The sequence below is a fragment of the Clytia hemisphaerica genome, unplaced genomic scaffold (assembly GCF_902728285.1).
Source record: "Clytia hemisphaerica strain Z4C2 unplaced genomic scaffold, Clytia hemisphaerica genome assembly, whole genome shotgun sequence".
Taxonomy (NCBI): domain Eukaryota; kingdom Metazoa; phylum Cnidaria; class Hydrozoa; order Leptothecata; family Clytiidae; genus Clytia; species Clytia hemisphaerica.
Window position 1 is genome coordinate 896,154 of NW_027104383.1, and position 15,466 is coordinate 911,619.

The 15,466-nt window shown below is 36.3% G+C and overlaps 2 protein-coding genes across 2 annotated transcripts in view; both read right to left on the reverse strand.

The window, feature by feature from the left end:
• Window positions 1-956: 956 nt before the first annotated feature.
• Window positions 957-15,466, reverse strand: part of LOC136819312 (centrosomal protein POC5-like) — a 33,555-nt gene continuing 19,045 nt past the window's right edge. Inside the window, exons 2-10 of the mRNA XM_067075557.1 lie at window positions 12,136-12,555; window positions 11,803-11,969; window positions 11,122-11,192; window positions 10,750-10,879; window positions 10,371-10,559; window positions 10,061-10,120; window positions 9,521-9,791; window positions 9,099-9,344; window positions 957-1,457 (exon numbers count right to left, since the gene is read on the reverse strand). Coding sequence (XP_066931658.1) covers window positions 1,264-1,457; window positions 9,099-9,344; window positions 9,521-9,791; window positions 10,061-10,120; window positions 10,371-10,559; window positions 10,750-10,879; window positions 11,122-11,192; window positions 11,803-11,969; window positions 12,136-12,547 — 1,740 coding nt within the window. The 5' untranslated portion in view covers window positions 12,548-12,555 and the 3' untranslated portion in view covers window positions 957-1,263. The remainder of the gene's footprint in view (window positions 1,458-9,098; window positions 9,345-9,520; window positions 9,792-10,060; window positions 10,121-10,370; window positions 10,560-10,749; window positions 10,880-11,121; window positions 11,193-11,802; window positions 11,970-12,135; window positions 12,556-15,466) is intronic.
• On the reverse strand, window positions 2,309-8,186 carry LOC136819199 (uncharacterized). Its single transcript, XM_067075411.1, has 3 exons — window positions 6,949-8,186; window positions 6,363-6,590; window positions 2,309-5,628 (listed from the first exon to the last, which is right to left on the reverse strand). The coding sequence occupies exons 1-3, from the start codon at window positions 8,066-8,068 to the stop codon at window positions 2,405-2,407; spliced, it is 4,572 nt and encodes a 1,523-aa protein (XP_066931512.1). The 5' UTR covers window positions 8,069-8,186; the 3' UTR covers window positions 2,309-2,404.

Below are 15,466 nucleotides of genomic sequence, written 5' to 3' on the forward strand. Positions count from 1 at the left end.
ATAAGTCTAGATTTTGTGATTTGAAAAGTGAAAAAATAGAATGGATACACTTTTGAAATAGATGGTGAGAGGATGAAAAAGAAATTGTTCCATTAAAGTAGGAATTATTCGCAGTTTGAAGAATACAGAGTTGAGAGAGAGCGAGTTCACAAGAGAAAAAATAGGGAATACAAAAGAAATCCATGTACTGTGTTTCATTTACTCCCTGTTCTTCTTTTTCCTTTTCAAAATAGAGATAAGTGGCTCTAAGGAACATCGAAAATTGCACTGTTTCGAGGTAGGGGATCTGCTCCAATGTTTTTGTTACAGATAGGAAATACAAAGGCAAGAGATATTGATACATTATTAAAGAAGAATAAAAATGGGAAACATTAATCATAATAAAATCTCTGTTTCAATCAAAGATTTCGAAAGAGGGCAAGATTTGCAATGAAACCACCCGTTCTTTTCGAAAAGGAATTATGCTTTTTAAAACATGGTCGGTCCCCATCAAATTGAACACACTTGAGAGCCACTGAAATCCACTGAAATCAGAAATTATAATTTTTTCGAGTTACCATATCTTCAGTATATAAAGGCTTACCCAGGAATCCCAGCCCCCCCCCAAATGACAAATTTGAAAGTGAAAAGAATACTACCGTGGTAGTATCGCAAAATCCCGCTGTATTGTAAACTTCTTTGTCAACCAGAGTTGTGTTTTTCATTATTTTAAATTATTTTCATTTTCAATTTTGTCATAGAGGGGGGGGGGCTGGGATTCCTGGGTAAGCCTTTATATACTGAAGATATGGTAACTCGAAAAAATTATAATTCGCCAAACAACTTGGAAATCTAAAGTCTCGAAATAACCCCGAGCTATTTATGATGATGATATAATATGTTCGAAATCAACCTAAAAGCATTAAAATAAAATCCGTAGACCTCGGCAAACTTTGCAAAATTGAAAGAAATTGATATTTTCTGTACTGTGGTTAAGCTATATTTTCATATCTTATACATAAAACACACTCATAGTATTTACAAATTTTATAGTATTTTCAAGGTAAAAAAAAAGTTCGACAAAAAATGATAAATCGTGTCAATAATATTCTACATTTTCCAATGAAGCAAGCAAAATTTAACGGCTCTTTTCCAATTTACCCAATCGTACGAATCGAAAAATGCGTATTTAAAATGGTTCAAAATCTTTTGAGTAAGTTAAATAATTTCAATGTTCCTTTAGCAGTCTTTGATATTTTAGGTGCCATTTCTACCAAAATTTTATCATTCTACGACAACAGAATTGAACGCAGGTTTTCTTGAAGAAGTGTTTTTCATGAAATTCGAAGGAGTGTTTGATCGTGAGTGTGGTTGTGAGCTTTTTGAAGACGGTCGTGGAATAGGTTGTTGCGAGTGTTGTGTGGCTGGTTGTGAATGCCGCTCTACTTTTATTGATGATATCGTCGACGATTGAGATCCTGAAATTTCGTTGAAGAAGAAAATAGTTATCACAAACAAGGGTTAGTTTTGATGGTATAGAAAACATGCTTTACGAAAGCAATTTTATAAGAATGATTGAAAATGATTGAAATGTGGGCCATAACCTAAGAATAAGATAGGAACATTTTATTAGGCCTCAGTTTGAAAAATAACTCTGATAATTATACTAATTTTACTACACATCGGAATCGGTCAAAATCAATAAATGCTCATGGAATGCTCACTAGATGGAAGTGGTTATCGATGAGGAAATGCATCTGAGACGGGAAAGAACGGCGAATGTGATCAAAATGGTTTCAAATAAAAAGTTATTTGTATTTAAAAAAATGAAATATTGAGCAAAAAAATTTACGATAAAAATGAAAATTTTAATACTTAAAATATAATATCAGCAGTGTAGTGGCAAGGGAAGGGCGCCAAAATACGGGCAAAATACAAAGGGCCCTGACCTTTAATTTTGGCGCTTGTTCGTTTTATACACTTTTTACCCTAAAATTAGCAGTTTTTATAAAAAAGAAAAGAACTTATACAATAGTTCTCGTTTTAATTGCGTCAATATAAAAAATTCGAAATCAGCAAATCTGCCCCTATTTTGTTACAACTACTGCGTTACTGTAATATACATTAAACTAGGTAGTGAAAAATAGAAAGCTCAATCAAAATGAAATATATCACTCCAGGTTTACAACTTACGCGAAAATAAACTTCCCGACTATAATTCAAATAAAACTTCCTCTTATTTGAGTTCACCCTAATTATTTATTGAAGATTTTTGAAGAACTAGTTTTAAGATACACTAAATAAGTAACTAGTTTTATAGTGGAAAACCTGTTCAAAAGAAACGACCTTCAGACTTGAAACCCAAGAACTGTAATTCTTTAAAACTGTAATTGATAAAAAAAGTGAGAAAATTTCAGAAAAAAATTTATTTTTGCTTTGCGTTCTTCGCTAAATTGACGTCATCATGAACGAAGAAGTCACACTTTTTTTGTTCATTAACGTACTCGACGAAAGAATGTATCGTGGTGTCTAATTCAATTCGAAGAGAAAATTGATCAGGAAAAACGTAATCAAAATCCTTATCCAGTTTCTGGCCGAGGAGTGGTACGGCATACATGAAATTATGACACTCGTCAAATAATCGATCACAAACCATGAGCCTTCCTTTGGTATCGAGTGCATTTTTTGGTGGTACAACTTTTAATTGAAGCAAACGAGCAAGGTGTACTGCTGCGTCAAGGAGATCTTTGCTACATTTTCCGATAATCTTCACATATTCTAACGACACAGAGTTAATGTCCATCTTTTCCTTCGAAGCTAAGGTTACAGCATCAGCGGTAAATTCCATACCGAAATCAAGCAGCAAGGTATCACCTTCGATCATTGAATCTGGTATCTGAATTCTCAAATCGAGATGTTTTATAAATCTCATAATCTCTTTTGACGATTCACTTTGATTAAAGCAGTTGCGGATTTCTGCATGGGTGGCCGTGTATGGTAAAACTTCGGTAAGATCGGTTGATGCGTCTTCTAATAGAGCGTTCATAATTCTTATATAAATCATACAGCTTTGTGATTTACCATCAATTAAAAGACACGAACCTTCTACAAAATTTGCCGGTGTTTGTAACTTAAGATGCATTTTTCGTAACAAGATGACACTATTTTCGATATCAAAACCTACATGAGTACAAGCAGGTAAGGCCAAGTGAGTAACTCCGACTGGCGATACATTATCAACTCCAAAACAGTTCGAAACTCGGAGAAAAGTTTGATGTAGTGAAGATGGCTGGTCGGCTTTTAGAAGATAGCCACGGATCATTTCTTGCGGAGCGTTAAGTTGGAATTCATTCTTGCTGATAAACCATCCGACATCATAACAAATTTCAGAATCAACATTTTGTCCAATCGAAACTTTTAAATCTACCCATTCGATACTTGGTGGATGAAGCTTCAAGTTAAATTTCTTGGAAAAGTTGTTGAACAAGTGAATGAATGATAGGCACTCGTTCGAAAAGTCAATCATTACTGAATGTCCATTGTGCATCATCTGTGGAACTTCCACAAAACCAACTTGCAATAACTTAAAAAGTCTCATAACTTTATCCTCGAACGCTTCAGAAAACTTTTCAAAATAAACTTTGGTTACATTCATGGCACTAAATTCAATTCCTTCATCCAAGTAATCGAGAGATTTAAGACTGCTTGTACATACTTGATCATCAGTGTCAATATGTAGCGTGTCTTTTTGAACTACATGGTCGGGTAACTTAAGTTTCAGGTTATAGTGCTTCATCAGCGCTAAGACATTGTCCCTTTCCTCGACTCTTAACTGACATATAACTTCTAGTGTTGAGAAGGGACATTTCAATTTGGTATTAGGTAACAGCTGTAAGAATCCAACGCACTCTGTAAATGCAGTGTCAATAACAATAGAATTGTTATTTATCATGCAGTTCGGTATAATGGGCGTGAGACGTAAAAAGTCCATAACAAAAAGAGCGTTTCTCAAATCAACACGAGAAAGTCTACCTCGAACCAAGACAAACGAGAAAGGGCACTCGATCTTCTGTTTCGCTTCGTTAAGGTTGGTCATGAATTCTTGGCATTCTGGGAAGCTTGTATCAATGATCAGTACATTTGTCCCAATCATGCATTTCGGGATTTCGATCGCATTGATTGAAGCATATAAATGAAAACTCAAAGAGTTAAACGGTTCCATGAGCTTTTCACTGAAGTTCATCTTTCGTTTGTTAAGCTCAGTGAGTTTATTGAAAAACTTGCTAAACAATTTATTTTCATTATCTCTAAGCATTCGTTGGATCCCAAAGATGACTGGTGAGCAACTGGAAAGCTCACGGTTAGTAAGGTAGGGCGATATTCCTTTGGTAATGCACAGGTACAAACCTGTCAAGAACTCCTGTAAAACAAGGTGCTTAAACTGGTATACTGGCTCTGTGATCTCTCCACGGCTATATTTGACGATAAGTCCGGTTTGTTCAAGGTGGACGGGACATTTAAGAGTTACTATATCATCTTCAGTGAATAATACTTGATCATTCATATAGGTCTTCACTGAAAGCACCATTAGGGCGTAAACGCACTCGTAGATTTCCTCATCATCAAGAAGCTCAATCAATGGTTTATGATAGTTAGCTCGGGTGCCGTGCATATGGTTGCGCAGAAAGACAAGACATGCGTACATGTACAATTCGGTATACGTGTTCAGTGGTTTCGTGATTAAATCCTCACTATAGACGATCGCGATAACCCATATAAGAACAGGGGTAGAGGCCATGATCCTTAAGTTGTCTGAAATTCGAATGGCTTCTCTCACTCGATCTGCTTTCTCTTTGTTTCCAGCGAAAAACTTTTCGATGTATTTGTCGATTTGAGCGTCGTTGAAGCCACAAACCTCGACTGTTTTGATATTTGTTCTGTTTTGGAGTCCTATTTCTGTCTGCAGGAATCTCCTTATGTAATCGCAAGCTTTCGGTCGGCCGCATGCAATACTCTTGTGACCTTTCAATACAGTTCCATGGGTATTGATCAAGCTGAAAATGGTTTGGAAAGGTGACATCGATGAGTTATTCTGGGATTCATATACGCCCTGGAGTTCGTCGACTCCGTCAACAATGATCAAAATACGATCAGCTATTGGGGCAAGGTCTTTCAAAGATATGCGATCGAAGACTTTTGGGTATTTCTCTTTAAACAAGTCTTCAATAGAAACAAAACGTCCTTGCAGTAGATTGATCTCTCGGCAGGAGAATAGAAAGACAAAGTCTAGAGGTGTATCAGGGTTCAGCTGATTTCTGACCCATCTCAAAGCAAACATTTCTAGCATTGCTGTTTTTCCCATACCCCCAACCCCGCGAACGAAGACAACATCGTCGTTCTGTTGAACGAGGTGTTCAAGTTCGATGCTATCTTTCTCTAAATGCCGTTGCTCTAACAGTGAACTACGGTCTGAGTTGTTGTCCAGGTCTTGATCGATTTCGTTGTCCCTTAGAACGGCAAGTTCGGTGTACAGGTTATTATTATTATCCTGTATGACGTCATGATTGACTAAGGGGGAATGGTTTGCCAGCGAACGGATCACTTCAACATCGTATTGAGATCGCAGTAACGACGATGCATGTTCGATATCTGAAAAAGAAATATATTTTAAAAGGAAGAAATTGAAGCAATTAACAAGGAAACATTTATTAATTATTATACAATCCAATTAGGCGTGAAAGTCGAAAGAGATATATGGTGACAATGTTTGTTTTACGGTCTAAAGCATGTCAGAAAATGTAAAGGTTTCCCTCTTAGATCATTTAATTTGCCAAATGTAACAAGGGGATCAAATTTCCATTTCTAAGACCCAGACGGCGAGGAGTCGAACCCAAAGAGATAAGATAGCGATAAGATTTGACATGTTAATTAAAAGCTTTAAAAAATGGAAAAAAATGGAAAAAAGTGAAATAAGTTTAAAGCAAAAAAATTTCTGAAAAATAAGGGACCGAAAGAAATAAAAAAGCATTTAAACGATAAGGACTAACGAAGGAACGAGGAAAAGGCCGAGAAATTCCGAAAGCCAGTCATTTTGACAGAAAAAAAAATTCCACCAAAATTAGGGTCCTCTTATGGTATCTTTTTGCAAAAAAATCAGGAAAAATCATATCTCCCCGCATATTTCTGGCAATTTTGACAGGTGACAAAAATCGAATTTATAGTTACGCATTTTCTTTTTATAAGCAACCTTACTAAACGCTTAACATTCTAGCTCAATTTCTGAGATAATTATGGACAAGCTTTTCTTTTTCAACATGGTTTTGTTATAAACCAAATGCAACTGAAGAAAATCGTGCGAAATATTTCCTATTCAAAAGAATTACCTTCGGTGAGAAGAGTATTCTTGGTCAGATGATCCACTATGTCAGATCGTCCCAATCTCTCCAAATGCAAACTGATGTGGTGCCAGGGTATATCTTTTAGAATTTCTGATAGTGGGGTTTCCTCTTCGCTTTGATCTATTTCAAGTCTGGAGAGAAGTTGAGGTTTTTGTGGGCCGATTTCAGAAGAAATGTATTGGATGACGTCATCCAAACAACAACCCCTTGATTCTAAAATGAAGGAAAGAATAACTTTTAAAGAATGACTTTTAGGCTCGACCAATAAACACGAGCAGTTAAAATCAGGTGAGGACCACTTGACTATCGAGCAACTGCAAAGAAAATATATTTTTGTTTTCTTTTGTTAAGTGTTTTAAATGAACAAATGCCACTGTGGTAGTAGAAATACTTGAAATGACTGCTAGCCTCGTTTTCGAAATTGTTCAGCGCGATGGACATTTTGTTTTCCTTAACTACTACATACCCTTAAGAAATCAGAATTTAAATTATAGCTGATTTATAATCGTTGAATTATTTATCAGTAAAAAAACTAAATTAAGAAAATTAAGAAATGAAGTGTCAGGCTTACCATAACGCTGGCTCCCATTGCTTTGAACTGAGCCACTTCTTATGAAATTGAGCTCTTTCTCTAGACGTGCCACTTGTTCCGCAAGTGTTTTCGCCATCACCTCCATTTCCGTGTCGTGGGCGGCTAATTTCGAGTCATGGTCCTCAAAGCTGGTACCAAGGGCGGATAGTTTGGAGTCATGGGCGGTGAGTTTGGTGTCATGGGCGTCGAAGCTTTTACCAAGAGTTTTGAGTTTGGTGTCGTTTGCGTCGAGTTTGGTGTCGTGAGAGGTGAGTTTGGTGTCATGGGCGTCGAAATTGGTACCAAGGGCGGTGAGTTTAGTGTCATGGACGTCGAAGCTTTTACCAAGAGTTTTGAGTTTGGTGTCGTGGGCGGTGAGTTTCGAATCATGGGCGTTAAAGCTGGCACCAAGGGCTTTGAGCTTTGCATCTTGGGCGGCGAATTGGGTGTCGTGGGCGGTAAGTTGAATGTCATGAGCCAACTCGGTGTCAAGGGCGGTAACCTTTTGAAGAATCTTTTTTGAGAAGAATTTTAAACACCTCAATACTGTTCTGTTGCGTGCATTTAAATTTGCAATCTTCAGTCGATTTGTATCGTACGTGACCAACTTAAGACCACGTATGATATTAACGCCTTCGGTCCACCGTTTATTGAAGTCACTCAAAGTGATACTTTTCGGATCATCGTGCATAAATTCATTTCTCCATGCACGAGCGCGTAAAACAAAAGCGGCTATACTTGTATCGGTAGGGGAGGGAAATTTATTCCAGCCATTGATGGGAGGAGGTAAAGTTGTAAAGCTGATAATCAAAAGGATGATCAAAGTAACATCAAATGTTGAACTATCTGTTTGGTTACTTCCTGTAGGTAATAGGACTTCAACTTGATCTTTTTTGAGAATTTTCTTCGATTGAAGTTGTTTGATCTTATTGATATTTTTTCGTAGTTCTGCATTAAGAAGGGTTGGATCAGATGGTAGGCCAACATAGTCGGTTCGATTGTAATGATTATGTAGGATGTTAAGGAGAGATTCTTTCATTGGCTCATGCAGCAAAGTCGCCAACCGGAGCCAATACTCAATCTCCTTGATAGCATCTTCTATTGACTTATACGTTGACATTGTTTTGTTCAAATTTTAATAACTTATTACTAGAACTACATCTAAACACAAGACCAAACAAATTTATAATCAAAGTGGAGATAAAATGAATGATTTAGTAAAATCGGGGAACATATCAAAATTTACATAAAAATTAAGAAACGGTGTATTTCTTCTCAATACTTAAAATTTCTTGCTTACGCATTCATCAGTTGATAAGAAATCAAAAGTTACAAATATTTTGCCTGATAAATTATTTGGAGACCCAAGTGCAGTCATACCTTAATGCCTTAATTCTCAAGCATCTCAAATCTCAAAGCAGAAAAAAGGGGTTCAAATTTTCATTAGAAATATTCAAAAAGTAAAATCATATATAAAAAAGGGCCTGGAAAGATTAAGCATCGAAGATGCGTTAGTTGCAGAATCCCTTATTGTACTGAACATAATCAACAGATGTCAAAGTTGAAATGGCATTGCAAACCAGAGGCGACCGAGAAATGTCTTGGTCCCATTCTCACTTCTTCTACACAGAACAACAATTTCAGACTTGCTCCATTTCCAACACTTCACAACAAAATATTCCCTTTAAGACAGCAGATGGAGATCAAATCGAAAGTTACTTACTGTATAAAACTAAGCGTTAATTTAGCTAAAACTGTCACAGTGCCAAACAGCAAACTATTTTCTATAAAATATCAAAATAGTTCTAAATCTTACATCATCAAAGCAATATTTAAAATTTCACAATATAAAATAAAAAAAAACAAAATCTTTCAATAGTCAAAAATAAAGCTGCACCAGACTCTCACTCAAGACTTCTACAATATCTCATGACTGCCATTTACATAGCAAGAGTAATGTAAACAAAATACGCGTGCATCTTCTCAATACAAACAACATATCATGACTCGCAAACTCCTCTATTCAAATTAGAATAGTTATGTCAGACGGAAAATCAATTGCAATTCTAAGAAATTTTCTCAAATTTTGAGACAGAAATGACTTTCGAACATGAAGACACATGAGGAGGTGAATTTGTAAATCAACTTACCGCTTGTTTTCTTTAACGTCCCATATTCTTTTTTACCCGTCATTTTAACGTGAATGTTTTTCCGTTGTCCCGCAGATCCGTTTATTCCCGTTCCCGTTACGGAGTTACGACTTGAAGGTCGCGAATCAGCCATTGAAGGGTTGTTAAAATGCACTTTCTTCTTGGATGATGATGCCGAACAGACGTTAGAGAGAGGCATTTCCACCGTCGTTTGTTGTTGATGATTGTGTATATCTCCTCTTGTACCTAAACACACAAAGTAAGAATGGGTGTAAAACAAAAATTAAAGTATCGATATAAAACATATGGAAACAAAAAGTTTAAAATTACAATGAAGATTTTGAACACAAAACAAGCTGTAATAAGATTGGAGGAATCGTTAAAAACGGCAGAAATCTCCACGTTAGATTATTTCGTCTTACCGTTGGTACGTTGACCGTTTTGTTGAACTCCGTTCAAACAATGTTGAGGGTTTGTACCACGAAGAGGAGGTGCAGCGAACTGTTGATCGCGACTACCCATCGCTTGGTGACTGTCTTCTTCTTCCTGGCCTTCTTTGAACATAGACATAGCTTCCATGTTGAGTGCACAAACACCGCGCATAAATGCTTTTTTCATATTCTCTTCATAACAATCTCGCTCTGTATGCATTTTTGCGATTTCGGCGCGTGCACCTGCTAATTCTTGTTGTAGCTAAATGCATTGTGTAAGAAGATCATTTTTTTGTCGGGAGGGGAATTTCACAGGGAAAGGATCGCGAAAAGACAGTGTTCAAAATAAAGATAATAAAAATGAAAAAATAGAAATATCAGAGAAAGTTTTCTTGATTTGAGATCCGAAAAGACATATCCCACCAAGCTTCGAAGAACTGTCCATGATTACACGGTAACTATTACAAAAAAACTTTGTCCATATTATGAAATAAGGCGTGTTTAGGAAGAAAAAGAAAAGATCACTCTTACAGCTTGTAACCTTTCCTCGTAATCTTCAGTTAGTTTCAAACAAATCTCTTGTGACTTGATCTGAGAAAGAAGGAATAAAATTAGATCATATGTAATTCATATAAGAGAGCTTTGCTTACACATCATTTTTGAGCAAAAGAATGGACGCTTTTCTCTTCTCCCTTATTTTTTAAAATTCTGTTTTGTCAGTATAAGGGACGTCTGCTTTGCATTTCATTAGAAACGATATCTTTAAAAGTGACAATGAAAAAGATTTTACAGAATACGTTTTGGCATAATTTTTCTCAAGTAGAATAATTTAAAAACATACCTGGCAAGCCTTTTCAACTCTTCTCTTCCATGTGTTTTCAACGACACTTCTCCACCCAATCCAAACTTTATTCATCAGTGATCGTTTATAGAACTTCTCCGCCATCTTTTGTGCAAAAACCTGTCTACGTTCATCATTATGCTTCAAACGCCACACACTGAAAATTCGAATCTTCTCCGAGCGCTCTTTCTGTAAAAAGAACAGACAGGAAAATTTTGATAAAACTCATTCCCAGCTCTCCACAGTTGAAAGCATTACAGATCCCATTTAACTGACTGGCGAAACTAAATTTTGATGAAGATTCAAGGGAAAGTTGCTATCTGAAAGTATAGAAATGAATCAGACGATTATTATTTGAAGGTTGAAACTAAAAACGTACTTGTTTGCCAAGCATGGATGTAAGGTTAGCGATGACTTCATCTTTTTGTTTAACACTTTGTTCAAATGTATACAACAGTTCTTTCATACTTTCCATTTCATGTGTGGAGTGTAGATGTTCTGCATTGTGCCTGAAAGTGAGGGGCGAAACTTTATGATGATTTCGAACCTCTTAACTGAAAGGGGCAACACAAACGTGTACTAAGGTTCAAAAAGGGAAAACTTGGCTACAGCATAATAGTGATGAGTTTTATGTATTTTTGTATTTTAGCTTTCAATTAAAAATGGTGTTAACTAAAAAGACCGGAAAAGAATTAGAAGTTTTTTTTCTCTATCAGTGATAAGCATTATAACAGAGTAAATAGATTTTTACTTGGACTGCATTTGATCCAATATTTGTTCTTGATAAAGAAGTTGCTTCTTTTTCATATCTGCAAGTTCATTCTAAAAATGAAAAAATATCTTTAAAATCAAAGGTATGCCTCGATAGTTCAGCCAATAACCAAAACAAATTAGGAAATCTCGAGTTATGGAGTAAGGCTTTTAAGGCATTTTTAACTGAAGGGACCATAAAAGTTGTTCGAGTTAGCAGGAGACATTCGAGTTAAAAAGGTTCGACTTAATGCTTAAAGCTCCAAAATATATTTGTTTCACCTGTTATTTCTTTTGGCTTCAAAAATCTCAGCTATAGTTCAGTTGAAACCATAGCGCGGAAAGGGGTCTGATCCCCCCCTTTTTGGCACCCCCTCCCCCAACCTTTAAAAATGCCTATCCCCAAGGATTTTGGACAAAAATAGCTAACAAATATATGGTGCAATATCTTTAGAGAGAGAAAGTCAAATAATAAACTTCTTTCCTTCTTCCTTCTTCACTCAGACTACTCTAGCATAAAACTTCTTAACAAATTTCATAACAGTGCTTGAAAATAATTTACAATATATGTGTAAGCCCCCCTTCTTTAACTATCCCCCTTTTTTCATGAAAACTTCTAATTCCCTCTTCTTCATTTTTTCGGACGAACTATGAAAACACTATATAAAAAAGCCAAACTCACCAGCACATTACGTTTGAGTTGTAGACACCAGTCATTCATGGCATTATCCATTCGAATCAAATCTTTATCAATACTGGGAGAAGGAACATCACCTGCCAAGCTCTCTGGGGATGAACCGTTGGATTCCACTTTTCTTTGTAATGTTCTATTGGGTTCTTTTGGCGTTTCTACAATAATGGAAGTAATATAGCAAAAACTATGGCTATGGAATAACAGCAGAGCCTTTTCATAGCACCAACATAACTAGCAAGTTCTTGTAAATTAAAAGCTCTTGTACATTGAAAACGCCTGAGAAGTAACATGAAAATGTGTAATTAAAATGTTATGCCATACCTAAAAGTGTCTCCATCGCTTTTGAAACTTGTTGTTGTTTGGTATGATCAATTCTTTTAGTTCGATACATCTTATTGACTGCTTTCTTTGCTTCAATCACTTTGATTTCAAGATTACCATCGTGTATGGATTTGCCAGTTTCAAAAGGAGTTGGTGAAGTTGCAGAAGATGTTGAGGTGTTTGAAGAATCAGATTCGAATGCTCCTTCAGAGTCACCAGTTTCTTTATTTTGGTCACTACCGTCTTTATCGAGCTTGAAACCCTTCTTATCTAGATTCAATTTTGGTGCCACAATAGCGAACTTCAAGATCTGTTCATATTCATTGATGAAACCAGAAGATACGGAACTTCCCCTGGATACTTCATCAGGACCGTCAGGTAGTGAGGATAATCCGTCTGTTATTGTACTCATTATGAATGCTACAATGGAATTATAATGAATTTAAAATGAAATACGAGGTGACCTATTTTTCCCTAATAACTGCTTAAAATTTACATTCCCAAGTACCAAATATCAAAAGAATGGGTTCGTTTTCGGAAATCCCCAGAAAATGGGGCACTGTTGGCTAGAAATTTTGGTGTTTTCAGGGTTAGTTTGTGGCAAAAGGTGGGAGGTGTTTTTTATTGTGGCCCTTGAAGACACTTAGACAGAAAATTTGGAGTCAATGTATACATTGGAAATACAGATGGTGAAAGCAGTTTACTTGATAATAGAAAAAAATGGTATATCTTGGGTATTGCACGTCTATTTTGGAAATACACAAACTAAGAAAACACCCAAACTGAGGTTTCAGTTAAAATTCAAATATTTTTGGGAAAAAAATTATGACCTGTAGATGACCTTAGATGACCTCAAATTTTGTCAGCTCTAAAAATCCCCTTTTTTTATGTTTTTGCCAAAGTTAGGGTTTGTTGCAAGACTCTATGCATGCCTACGCTATGATTAATACAAATGGTAATTGGGCACATAACAGTTCACACTACTGTAGTTCATTTCAGGACTTATTTTCCTTAAAAACTCCAAGAGTTAGGAATCTGACCTTTAGGGTTTTTAAGATTTTTATTGCACTGTATTACATTTTGTATATTGTTGAGTTGTAAACAGATTGTTGTTTTAGAAACTTTACCTTTTTCAAAAGAAAACCGTTTCAGTGCAGTACGTGAAACCAAAACTACTTTTACATTTATATAATTGTGGAAAGTGAATGTCTGCATGACTGGTTTTTGGAAATCAAAAATACAACTTTGGTATAAAACTCTTGGTCTTTGAAACAAAAAATCAAACATAAAAAAATACATACCATATATATAGTTACCCCTCCTCTCACATCCAGTAAGAACTTCCTTTCACTTTATCAATATTAGGCGTGCGTAATATTTAGGTTTCGCTTGCGATTTCAAGCAAAGGTCTTAGCAACAGGGCGCGCGTACATAGCAATGGGGCTGGGTAGAAAAATCTAAACATAGAATTCAAAAAAAAATACCGATCATCGTATAGAGCACTAAAAAATACCCTCTTTCTATGTTTAGTTTGTTCTACCTTGGATAATAACTGAAAATATATTCAAATAACCTTTGTCCGCTATCAGCCCGCACGGTAATCTTTGCTTGCTTCAATTCTTAGATAATGAATAAGAGAGGTGCACTTAGCTAAGCCGTGCTCGCGGGCGATAAATTTATGTTTACTTATCCCAGACCCGATCAATCAAACTTGAAAATTAATCGAACTCTAAGATTTTTTAAAAGATTGTGTTCGATTAAGTTCGATCAATGGGTTTTGGTTCGATCAGTTCGATAAACCAATTTTGTTCGACAAGTTTGTGCTGCTTCGCTGCCGTATATTAGCTTCTTTTCAAAGCCAAATTCGGAATGTAAATCGGGAAATTACTTCCGATAACGAATTACCACTTTTCCTGTATCCTTTTTTAGCACCAGAGGCGGTTTGTTGGGGCGGGCGTAGTATTCCGTCACTCGGCCGCGCGCAAAATCGCAACAGAGGGGCTACAGACTTTATTCTGGATAGACAAATATCCGGGTACATAAACGTCAAGCTGTTAAGTCCGGGAACTTTCGAAATTGGCAATCACGTGCCAGGACAACAAGTTTTTGCAAGCGAGGGAAAATATTTTAATATCATGGAACTAATGGAACTTTTTACTGACCGAACTAATGGAACTGCTATTGCTTCAAAAATTGTGAGTGTTCGATTAGTTTCGATTAATTTTTTTAATCGAATTTTAATCGTTCGATGGATTTCGATTAGTTCGATTGTTCGATCGGGAAATCGGGGAAACCGGTTCACCACGTGGATAAAAAATGTACGGAATGAAACCCGACAGAAGGTTTTCAACCAGATTTATTCAGATAAAGCTATAAGAGGTTCATTACTTGTGGATTTTAAAACCTACATAAGCAAAAACGAAAGTTGTTGGGAAGAAAAGAGTAAACGCAAGACAGAAGGTTTGGTTGTGTTGATCAGGTATGTTTTTATTCTATCTGAACTAATGTTATAAAAGACCAAGGAGGCCTTAACTGACTGCTAACACTGACCAGGGAAAATGGTAAAAGTTTACACTAAAAATCCGAAAAATCCAGCAAAATCCACCATTTTCAACTTTTGGTTTGTTTTGATTTCTTCGCGCCATACTAAATACTTGGTCATACACACTTAAAGATACCAGTCCAAAATGAATAAGAGTTACTTATCGCACCCTGAGAAATGAGGGCAAAGTATGCGTGGCCTTATGCACTAAAAATATCTGTTTCTGAAAAAGGCGCACAAGGAAGGGGCGCGGCGATGGTGGCAAGAAGGTACCTTATATCGGGGGAAAAAATGTCGGAGTTTTATTTAGTCGGGGTTTTTTTTCGTCGGGGAAAAATTTCGTCACCTAGAGGCATTTTCGTCACTTTCCCCCGACCAAAATTTCAAATTCGTCACTTTGCCCCGACGAAATTTACAATTTAGCCACTTTCACCAAACTAAATTGTCTAAATGAAATGGTTTTCTTCACTAGCTCGAAAAAAGATCTTGTAATTCGACGTTTAAAGCACTAATTTTGGTTAATAAAGGTGCAAAAATTTAGATTTTAGTTTTGGTTGGGGTTTAAAAAATTGGGTAAAAGTTTTGGTCTGGGATAAAAAAATCGGGTAAAAGTTTTGGTCGGGTGATAAAATATCGGGGAAAAAATTCGTCGGGGGAAAATTTCGTCACCCCCTCAAAATTTTCGTCACTTTCCCCCGATATTTTTTTCCCCGATAAGGTATAGTAGTTAGTACGCCCTGATGATGATATTGACTTTATCATTCCCGCATCAACGGCCGCCAAAACATT

Bases quoted from the DNA above. Each gene is read 5' to 3' on its own strand.
- LOC136819199 (XM_067075411.1), bottom strand. From the start codon at position 8,068: ATGTCAACGTATAAGTCAATAGAAGATGCTATCAAGGAGATTGAGTAT. The intron at 6,591-6,948 runs GTAAGCCTGACA...CCTTCATTTTAG, and splicing joins CAATGGGAGCCAGCGTTATG to AATCAAGGGGTTGTTGTTTG. The intron at 5,629-6,362 runs GTAATTCTTTTG...TTTCTTTTTCAG, and splicing joins GAATACTCTTCTCACCGAAG to ATATCGAACATGCATCGTCG.